The 12,108-nt window shown below is 40.3% G+C and overlaps 1 protein-coding gene across 1 annotated transcript in view; it reads left to right on the forward strand.

The window, feature by feature from the left end:
• Positions 1-12,108, forward strand: part of opn8a (opsin 8, group member a) — a 44,884-nt gene that overhangs the window by 18,697 nt on the left and 14,079 nt on the right. Inside the window, exon 3 of the mRNA XM_034075612.1 lies at positions 10,458-10,783. Within this exon, the coding sequence (XP_033931503.1) occupies positions 10,458-10,783 (326 nt within the window). The remainder of the gene's footprint in view (positions 1-10,457; positions 10,784-12,108) is intronic.

The following is a 12,108-nucleotide window of genomic DNA, read 5'->3' on the forward strand; positions in this document are numbered from 1 at the left end:
AGTGGATCGCTCAAGCCAGCCGTGCCCTATCTAGTTAGGTGCGCGTTCACATGAAAGAGGTGGTATTTGGAGCATTCGACCAATCACAAACATGGAGAAGCGCACTGACAGCGCAGCGTCATACTTCCTGAATGAAAAGTGAACTTTAATACTAGTCAAAAATGAAGAAGTTAAACTTTAAACATCCATGACTTAAACACTTTATCCAGGATCAAAGCCACATAGCTGCACCTGCAAGGTGAATACAGCTGGTAAAAGAAAAAGTGTTTGAATGCGTACATTAACAGGTTTATGATCACTGCCCCGTCTAAAACACGATCTGACTTCAATTACATTTGTCTCGAGTGTTTCGTCAACTTATGTGTTGCTTAAAATAATACTTCTGCATACAGTCTGTGACACTGTGAGTGTTGCACGGCCAGATACGGCTCAGCTGACTCAGATAAGGAGAGATATGATACATTATGAAGTGATATGCCGCGGACTGTACTTAATGTACTCTGATCCGGTTACTTATGTTGTGGCCGATATTTAAGTAAGCTTTCTTAACGCTAATGTTATAATAGTCAGATTGCTCTGAAGATGGGAGGTGATATTCTATTAATGTTCACGTTCACACAGTCGGTGATTTTTGCCGGCCGTCTTTCCTGCGACGGCAGTTTTTATGTATTTCCTTTCTCCTGTAATATGACTTGATCGCTTTAAACTCCGCACACTGAGCTCTGATTAGTCAGCAGGCGGTGCTTTCACTGAGTTGAGCTCTTAGCCTGCAACCTAACCTGGTCCCGACCAGGTTAGCTGCTTAGCATATATTACCATGGAGATCTAGCCTGCTAAAAAGAGAACCAGCTTCGGATGACCGGAAAGCCGGAGTTTTCCCTGAATTTAGCCGGCTAAGCGAAAATCCTGCTTCGCAGTATACCCCCCTGATCTTGCTGTGTAAAATAATCTTCCTGAGAGGTGTCACCTGTGATATTTAAATTACATTTGCATGAATGCAGATGCTGCTTTAATGTTGTTGTCTTTTTGATACAGTTAAACATGGCATATTCATAAGCTGTAAAAAATAAATGGGAAGGCGTGACTTAAATTGACAGCATGATTACACCCGGCTGTCAAATTTAAATAATGAAACCATTTGAAAACACTTAGTAAATGTTAGTTTTAGATGTGTCAGGTGTTGATTAGAGTGTTGTTTGTCTGACAAAATAAAGCTGATATAGCCAGAGGGGAAAGTGTCAAAAGTATGTTAATGCATTATTTTAATATGATGGATGTGGACTGAACGTTATTTTGAAAACATGGTGGCCTTTTCTGGATAGGTGTCATCTAAAAACATCAGAAGGAACCTTCAGGTTAAGGTAAAAACCCTTGTGAAACTTTTGGTTATCCAAGATGGTAAAAAAGCAAGAACAAACACACTCATAGGTAATAATAATAATAAATTGGATTTATATAGCGCTTTTATAGTACCCAAAGACGCTTAGGTAAGTGTTTTTTTCTTCCATTTGTGGTCAAAACAATGTCCATGACTGTAAGTATTCAAGGGACCCTGTGGAGCTGTCAATGTAAACACAAGTGTTTTTGTTTACAGACCACAGAACCACAACATGATTATCCTTAACCCTCTGGAGTCGGTGGACGTAATAATAATAAATAAAGGTGCGCATAATTTTACGTAATTAATCATATATTTTCGATTATAAGGAGTAGAAACATGATTCAGATATCCGCGGAATCGCTGGAAGGGTAGCTTTCCAGCAGTATCTCCTGTGAGACTGTAACCAGGGCACAACAGCCAATATGGCCGCTCAAAGCAGCTTGACTTTACACTGTGTGGGATTGGTGGATTCGTGTGTCCGTCAAGGAAATCTCAGCCGGCAGACATCATGGTCTGAAATGACCAATGGACATCGAGAAATCACTAAGGACCTACCCACCAAGTAAAAAAAACATAAACCACGTGTCTCCCATCAGTTTACGTCAGTGTGGAGAGAGAGAGAGAGAGAGAGAGAGAGAGAGAGAGAGAGAGAGAGAGACAGAGAGAGAGAGACAGAGAAAATGGCTAAAAAAAAGTTGCCGACTTCACTCGAGATTTTTTTCGCTAGCAGCAGTGAAGATAGAGCCTCAGATGTTCATAACCTGAAGTCTTCGACTCTTCTGAAGAAGAAGAACACAAAGACAACAACAAGGATCCATTTGGACATGGGTAAGTGTAAATATTACAGTAATAGATAGTGTACTGGCAATGTGTGGGGAATACCGCGAAAATGAACAATAGGTTTATTGATATATATTTGTTATCGATAGTCATGAACTTTTTCTTGGGACAAAATAGACTCCATTAGCAAACGTTTACTCTGTGTTAATGTTATTTTGGTGTGTAAAAGTGAGATTACATGTGTAGATGATTAAATTAATCATTTATTCGTCCCACAACGGAGACATTTACAGTGATATGTTTTTGCCATCGATTATTTTATCATACTGTTCTGTACAGATGAGACTGTCATAGATTTATTTATGTGTGCCTGTTATTATTTTACCGTCCTGTACAGATGAGACTTTGTCATAGATTTATTTATGTGTGCCTTTATTATTTTACCGTCCTGTACAGATGAGACTTTGTAATCAGATGTAGCCTATGTATATGTGTGTCTGTGATTTTATACTGAATGTAAAGTAACTGGAAATACGTGTGTGTGTGTGTGTGTGTGTGTGTGTGTGTGTGTGTGTGTGTGTGTGTGTGTGTGTGTGTGTGTGAGATCGAGAGAGACTCCTTTTCCAACCTCCCAAACTTTCTTTTTATGTGTGCATTGTTATTTGTGCTTGAGCAACATTTTACTTGAACTTTATTTCAATGAAATTAGTTGTAATTATTGTCTTGTTTCACAGCTGTCTGGGCCTAGTGGCCCACAGGCGGCGTTTATCCAGCAGCCACAACATCCATCTGTGCCGGCCCCCAGGTCAAGATCTACTGTGGCTCAAGGGCCTTCACGAGAGCCATCACTACCAAGGACCAGCAGACCAGCATCACTACAGCTGCCTCCACCTCCATCTGCGGCTGCCACCAGGTCAAGATACACCTCAGCACAAAGGCTCCACCACAGCCATCACCTTCAACCCAGCCAGCAAGGAGGTCTCGTGGAGGTCTCGTATAGCACTTGTACACCCCACCTACACAGCAGCCCATGCACCATCACCCCCACCTACACAGCAGCCAGACCCACTGTCTTGGAAGACAGACAAAGACCTTGACACTGTCTTGACATTTATAATGAATAGTTGGTTGAAAGTTCTGATGTTCAATATTGTAAATAGTTAGATTTTCCAGTTTCTTATATTTATATAAATAGTTGGTTGAAAAAAACATATTTATAATAAATTGTTGGTTGAAAAAAAGGTTGAATGCTCAATTTGTATTATATCACATGAACCTTGGTATGTAATATGAAGTCATTATTCAGTCCTAATGTATCTCAGTCCCTGCTGTGGTGAAAATAGAGTGATAAACACTTGTTTTACTCAAAATTCGAATTAAAATTTTTTTCATTTTAGACATGAATTACACATTTATATACAGTGTAATTCAAATATTTCACTGCTTTTGTGATCCTAAGACTTTGGTAACCAAATCTAAAACACCAAAACATTTCGATCACATGAGTAAATTTGTGTTTTCACAAGAGTTTTGAAGATTTTCCGAAAATCGGATGTAACATTTTAAGCTTTTGAGCCACTTATCTCATCAAACAGTGCTCTAAGGTGAGTAATTTGCATATATAGCAATACCAGAGATTGTCCTGAACATTTTGATATTTAACAAATGGGGTGTCATATGAGAAGAAATACATTTAAAAGGGGATTTAAGAAAACATCAAAAATTCGAGGAAATACCCTTAGACTCCAGAGGGTTGTGTTGCTCTTAAATTGCACCAGATTGATGCTTTTAACTTCAATATTTAAAAAAAATAAAATCTTCCCGGTGGAGCATGCCCCCGGACCCCCCTAGAGGAGGTTAGGCCCCCCCCCCCCCACTTAAATCATGTTCACATTAGGGGTTTCATAACTACCAATATTTACTAGTCGACACGTTTTTCAAAATAGCAGTCGACTAGTCGTTACGTCATAATAAAGACACACAAAGAGAGGTGTACAACTGTATTTTATATTGGAACTCATACAGTTACATTAAACACTGCATTTTAATTTGTGTTACATGGCTGAGTAAATAACAAACAGTAACTGGACTTAGTAATTAACAAACAGTAACTGGACTCACCAAAATCGACAGCAAAAAACTCTGTTTACTGAAATACCATGTAAATCCAGTGCGCAACACTTTACTCGCTGTCCTCCACGATAACGTCCACCTTTCCAGATTTTTGGTTTGCGTTGAGGAACACCAACGCATCGACATGTGAGGGAAGGAGGCTTGACCGATTTCGGGTGACAGTGTTGCCTGCCAGGGAAAAAACCCTCTCACTCGGGGGCGCCTGTGGCTGGAATAGCCAGGTAGCTCCTCGAAAGCTTGGCTAAACGGGGGACGCGGTGCGCGTTTTCTGCCCACCACTCCAGTGGGTTATTCACTGTGGGGATATGCAGTGTCCGCTGGCAGTAATCCCGTAGCTCATCATCCGCATCACTGTAGACCCGTTTTATTTTGCTGCTCGTCTGCCTCTGTCCTGTGCTGACGCCGGTCCGTTGCTCACTGGTGCTAGCATTACTGCTAGTGCTAGCTGTCGGCAGCGGGTGTCTCATCTTCAGATGGTTGCGCATAGCAGATGTATTTGTGTTGTACTTCAGTACAGCTGTACACAACTGACACTTCACTGTGGAGTTGGTTACATCTTTGTTGAAGTACTGCCATACATAAGAATGTCGGAGGTGTTTTGGAGCATTCTGCAGCACCTCGTTTACCTCCATTTTTTTCACGACTAGTTGACTAGGGCCTACAGCGCCGACTAGTGGTAAAGGTAGTCGACTAGTCGATTAGTTGGTGAAACCCCTAGTTCACATGGATAGCATACTAAATACATTTGCACACATCTTGTGTCCATATCTTTCTGTTTTGGTGGTCATGCCACACCGTGCACATGCATGCATACGTGAGTCATGGTGAGATATCTGGATTAAGAGGTTGCTTTTTCTTTGCACAGCATGAAAGAAAGGCCAAATGAATGGGCTGTGATTTTAGTTTTTTTAAGCAGAGGTTGAGTTCAATCATTTGTACGACCCTCGGAGGATGTTGGAAAAATTGAAAGTTAAAAGGTTCCCCACCCCAGCTGTAAATAATAATAAAAACCCTTGATTTTTAACTTAACATCTCTGTCTCCTATTGATCTGAGTATATTATAAAGAACAGCCAGTTAATTGAAGCATTATAGCGCAGGCCTTTGTCAGATGGTATATTACGCTGTTTTTTTTCTGCTTCGAATAGTTCTCTCTTTTTTCACCTACCTGTGTTTGCATCACTGTAACCAATGAGCACCTGCATGTGTATGAGAATGGCCCTGACACCATTTCAGCCCAGATTTACAAACTCCTGGCAGGACAAGCTCAAGCTCAATTCTCGCACTGAATTTAAAAAAAGTGAGTGAGGGACTGCAATATAAGAGGGAAAGAAAGAGAAACTTTAAAACTGTTCAATTGTTATGATGTGTAAAGACTGATATTGTTCTATAATCGTCTGAAACTGTTAAGTCATGATGTGAAATGGTTAACAAAGAAAAAGGGAAACTCAAGCTGCTGCTACACTTTATTTTATTTATCTAAAATTAAGCACTTTAAGATGCACATATTTTTAAAAGCTATTTTATTTCTTTTCTCTATTTTATTTGTAAATGCAGCCCGAGAGGAACATAACACATATCCACAGTATTTAACCCTTGTGTGGTGTTCGGGTCAAATTGACCCGATTTCCATTTTCAATTAATACAAAAAAATATAAGGATATTTTCGTTCAACCTGAAACTCAATGGCCGGGGCTTATTTATTGTGAAGGACATGTGGAATTGTTTTTATTTTTTTCCACTTATGAAAAAATGCCCATCCGCATTTATGTCCTTCATAAGAGGTTCGGGTCAATCTGACCCGGATACAATAATAGGACAGACAGACAGAGAAAAACACAAACCACACACACACGCACGCACGCGCGCGCGCGCACACACACACACACACACACACACACACACACACACACACACACACACACACACACACACACACACACACAATTGTATGTCCAGGGGGCATGCTACCCAGGGAAGATTTTTTTTTTTTAAATATTGAAGTTAAAAGCATCAATCTGGTGCAATTTAAGAGCAACATTAAGAGATATGGATACATCTCTCAACACCCATATGAAACAGAACTGTAAGCATATTTTTCTTTTTGGATATTTTACAAATCACTCCCCTTTTAAACTCTATTCTTGAATTTTTAACAACTTTTTTGTTACTTTCATATAGTATTTTATACCCGTTTTTCATTTAGTCTTATTAATAACTATAATGATCATATCAAGGTGTGCCTTAACCTCACTGAGCTGAGGTTATTTGAGCCTCTCAGGAGAGAGCTCTCTTCCACCTGGTTGTAGAAAAGCTCTTTAAATTCGTTAGCATAGCTAGCTAACCAGATGCTAATAACAACAGATCGCCACTGTGCTTACAACTAAAGACACAGCCACGCAAACACTGCGGCATGTGTACGGCTCCTTATGGGTACTGCAATATTTGAAGAGCCGGAGCGGCGTTCCGGTGCTCTCTGTCAGCACTCCTTTCAGACGAGACATATACCACGTGAAGACACCTTACGCTCGTGTTGTGTTCAAGGAACCTGTCCTTGGCCAGGAAAAAACAGGTCACTTGTTTAATTATTTTTGTGGTCTAGATTTCGGCCCATTCCCAAACCGTCCCCTACACCCTACACCTCCGTTTGCGCGTTCACGCGGAGGGTCTCATCTAGAGACTCTGCACCGTGCTCTGATGCTGCTGCTTTGCTTTATGAACGTGGACAACAGAGAAACATATTCTTCATGACCAAAGTTGGAATTGAAATAAAAAAGGAAAGTGAAACTTCTGCTCGTCACCCTCTCCCTCTGGTCCACATTAATACAAATGATCCCAATACGTATGATTGTATGAACTAAAGATCTTAAAATCAATACAAATGTATTTATTATAAACGTTAGTCCTTAACATCTATCACTGTGTATATCACCATTCAAACATCTTTTAAAAGTTGAACAAACTCCACACAGCTCAGTAAAGACTGAGATGTTGACTTTATTTGATCATTTCAGTAAAAACTAACGTTCATATTTCTCTTTTTGATTATAATACTGATGAACGTTTAAAACAAAGCACTTTGGCAACTTACCACATATGTTTTAAAATGCTTAATAAGCACCGTAACTTTCATGATATAATTTCTCGGTCATAATCGGTTGTTTCCGTGAACGGCCGACTGTTGAGTCACGGCAAATGCTGCGGCTGCAATGCATTGTGGGGCAGCATTTTCGCTTCTCCTGTCGGTAAGGGAGGTCCAGTGGTTCCTAAGCTAAAGGAGGTTATAAAGGAAGTTTGAAACCTCCTTTTCTTTCATTCTCATCATTCTAGAGAATTCGAACGGCACTTATCATGGCTGCCACTGAGGGACTTCCGGGTCATTTCACTCCTTTAGGAAGGCTCCTAAGCTAAATGGACTATTCAACTTCAGCCCCGGTCTCTACCTGACCGGAGTCACGCTGTGTGTGTCCGTCAGGAAACACGCTGTTTACAAGTAGTTCCAGCAAACATCCACTGATAAATTGCGATGTTAACAACCTCATGATAACCTCATATGTTTTTAACTTAGGATCATACCTGTGTTTAGTCTAGAAAAAGGTAAATGTGTGCATTTTATTATAAAGTTGTGTATATTTACAGACCGTTGCAAAAACTAAGAAGCTTATAAACATCAGGTTTAAAACTAAAGAGTTTTGCAAAAAAGATTAAAGATGTTTGGAGTTTTATTTGAGTTATTAATTTACATTTTTTGTCAAAGAGATGCTGATTTGAAACCGTTGTTACATACAGTTACGACATTTCCTGTTTCTGCTGGAGAGAGGCAGTATTTATACCCTTAACCCTTAATGGAGGGAACTTCATTCAGCTGCGAGTGTGGTTACAGACGGAGTTCACTCCATCACGGATGTGTAGGGTCGACGGGGTGATTTGGGATTGGGCCTAAATGAAGTACATTTTTTGTACACGTTTTTTTTTCTATTACCACACTTGTAGCTTGAATTAGCATTAGTTGATTGGCATGCTAACCTTAGCTAAACATTACCCATTATTTATTTTAATTTGATTTTAAGAAAACCACTATTGCAAATGCATAGTAGAAAGCCTAGTTTTGAATAACATTTTCATATGAAAAGAAAAAAAGAAAACCTAAAAATAAATATATTCCAGAATGTATCGTCCATTATTACACAGCTTATTTGAAACAGACCGCTGCTAAGGACAATCTGATCAAGGGACTCTGCAGTCATATCAATCCACAGAAAGAAGTCTGGTCAATATAATGTCAGCTGTGGCCCAAAAACAGTAAGAAAAAAATCTGAAAACACTGTGGAATACTTTCCATTTATGTTTTTGTTGTCGTTGAGAGCACAACACTTTGGATATTATGTCTAAACTGTCGCCGGTAAAAAGAACAAGAAAACAACGCAAGACAAGGAAAGAGGTTGAAGACTCAGAGAGCTGTACCAAAGACAAATCAGCAGTAGAAGATAGAAAGTAAACACTAAAGAGAACACAGTATGAACTCCCTTTATGGCTGTGTTTAAAGACTGGTTAATGGAAATGAACATGTGAACAGATTTCGGCAGTTAAAGTGCAGAAAGCTGCCATAATTTAAAGGTCCCATGACATGGCCATTTCTACTGATCATAATTTCATTGTTGAGGTCTACTAGAATAGATTTACATTGTTCAATGTACCACTATCACATTGGTTTCTCATACAGCATCTCTGTATAGTATGTGTATTCACTCTCTGTCCTAAACGGCTTGTTGGAGATCCTGCCCCCCCCCTTCCCTATGAGCCCACTGTGCTCTGATTGGTCAGCTCGCCCACTCTGTTCTGATGAGTCCACCACCGTTACAGCGGAACATCAGTGATTATGTGTTAGCTACTGTACAATGGTGTTAGCAACCAGAAAATGACACCAGTAATGACAAACAGATGAGAATGCTGCGGTCTGGGTGCCGTGTTGGTGGGACATTGCCGGGCTCGCTGCTCCGCCCTTTGAGGCTTGAGGAGCGGACAGTGTGAGCTGGGTTACTGGTGTAGTTTTTTCTGGTTGCTGCGTGGGGTCTGCGAGACAGCGAGACACCGTGGAACTCAGCCTGAGCACACACACACACACACACACACACACACACACAACACACACACACACACACACAACACACACACAACACACACACACACACACACACAGAGACACACACACACACACACACACACACACACACACACACACACACACACACACACACACACACACACAACAGAGACACACACACACACACACACACACACCACACACACACCACACACACACACACACACACACACACACACCACACACACACACACACACACACACACACTCACACAGACAGGCTGAGTGAGTGTGTGTGTGCGAAGATCCGCGCAGCACCGTGGCTGAGAAAAGATAAGGCTGAGTGTGCGCGCGTGCGTGCGGAGCTCCGCGGATTGGTCTATTTGGACCAATTGGTCCATTTGGTCGGCGTTACGCCACTATACTCAGGAAGAATAAAATGGAAAAAGAGAAATCTCCAACGAGGCGTTCTGGGGCAGCATAGACAGGTATTTTCTGTGTTAGAGTTTTACTCGCTACAGGGTGTACTTTGAGGGTTTGTGACTTTGCAGACCGTTTACATGCAGAAAAACCTAGATAACACACAAGGGGACGGGTAATAACTGGAAAAGCATGTCATGGGACCTTTAAAGTTACGTTGCAGTCGCCGCAGTTTCAGCTGTTGCTAGGCAGAATGTGTTATTTTCTCTTTAATGACCGGCTCACTTCAAATGATCCCTTGCATATTGACATTCTTGTTCTGGCAATGTATGTAAAAATAATCAGCTCACCACATGACTGCTGATACTTCCACAGCTCCATCCCAACAATCTCATTCTTATGTGCTTAGCATTGTTAGCATTAGCATTGTTGTTTTAACTAAGACCTAATGTTCTGTTTGTGTGGGGATTAGCTCTCCCGGAATCCTCTTTATGGTCAGATTCTTTAATCTCAAAGAGCAGGAATGTTTCCCATAAAATAGATTTGTCTCTGATTGAACTAAATTATAATGGTTCTGCAGCGCCTACACCTCAGCAGGTAACAGACTCCTCACTACTAATTGAATATATGTTTGTCCACAGGTGTCAAATTCCAAAGGAGAACCATTGGTTTTGTGATCAGTGGGATCTGGCTGTATTCCGGGCTGTGGGCGGTGCTCCCTCTGATGGGATGGGGCAGCTACGGGCCAGAGCCGTTTGGAATCTCCTGCTCGATAGACTGGACCGGTTATGGGATGTCCCTGAACCACTCAACCTTCATCATTGCTATGTCTGTTCTCTGCACATTCGTCCCCTGTCTGGTCATCCTTTTCACTTATTTTGGTATTGCGTGGAAGCTGCACAGGGCCTACCAATCCATCCAGAGCAACGATTTGCAATGTCGCAGTGTTGAGAAGAAAATAACTCTGGTAAGTATAAGGCAATCAATGACATAATGAGACGGTCAGTTTTTTCTTTCACTGATTGCACATCGTAACAACAAGTCCTCCAACTCATACGACCAAATGGGCCGATTGTTCAGGCCCTTATTACGACCAAATATGTCGTTTTTTAAGCGCTTAATACGTCCTATAATTACGTTTTAAAGTTTTCGCCCTTTAGTGCTCCCGTTGAATGCAAACGCTACGGAGGGTCGTTTATTCACAAATAACCCTCAATGTAAAATCCTAAATTGTAGGATAGTTTGGCCATTAAAACGCTTTTTGATTCGATTTCTAGCGAGAAGTGTATATTGTACTTTTAGAATCCACGTCCAGTCGATATGTAGGATCTATAGTTTGATAGATATTACGAAGATGATTTGAGGTATGTGGCAGCCTCCATGTAAAGTTACGGGTTGGAAACAGTATTTCCGGTCTCGACGTTTTCATAATAAAACCGATGATCAAATGATTTAACAGTGATGTCTGCAGTACTCATCAACTAAAAAACATCAGTTTATCCTTGTTAATTATATGACATGTATTGGTTTACATTGTGTACAATGCTTTTGTGTTTTTCCCATAGGTTTATCTCTTTCGATTCTGAGAGACACCTTTCTTTTTTCAGAGGTTTTGATAGGATAAAACATTGATTGTTTTAGCCGCAATGCACGTTGGGATATGGTGTTTGATATGAAATCGGAAAAACATTTAAAAAAAAAATAATAATACTTTATTCCAAGTGTTCTGCTTTCTCTTTGGAAGTCATCACATAACGGCATTGTAATACACGGTTCGGCTGCATTAAATATTACATATCTGCCGTAGATATTTATTTATAGAGTCCTGATCAGAAGATCTTTTGACAAACTGTAAGAAATGCCACCAAAACTGAATATGTGACGTGGATCATAAATATATTAGCAATTAAACAACATCTTCCATTTCTTTTCACACAATACGTCTCCTTGCAGTATCAACACTAATTGGTAGATAGGCTATATTTACACCATAACGGTGCACAGCTGATAGAAAGGGATTTGTTTGTAGTTTTTAAAGATATTATTTACTGAACTACCTTTCCAACTCCTCATGCAGTTGACTGTTACAGGTCTATACAGGTTCATGGTACAATGCATAAGCTTCAAATCGAGAGACTGAAACTGTATTTTCCTTTACCGTTCTGTTTTAATTTCACAATAAAGTTAATAGTCATATTATGTTTGATATTATTATGTTTTATTAACTACACCACTGGTTTTTTAACCTGCACCGCCTAGTGGTTAAAGCACGTTATTGAATTTTGTTGTTGA

The sequence above is a fragment of the Pseudochaenichthys georgianus genome, chromosome 24 (genome assembly GCF_902827115.2).
Source record: "Pseudochaenichthys georgianus chromosome 24, fPseGeo1.2, whole genome shotgun sequence".
Lineage (NCBI taxonomy): Eukaryota > Metazoa > Chordata > Actinopteri > Perciformes > Channichthyidae > Pseudochaenichthys > Pseudochaenichthys georgianus.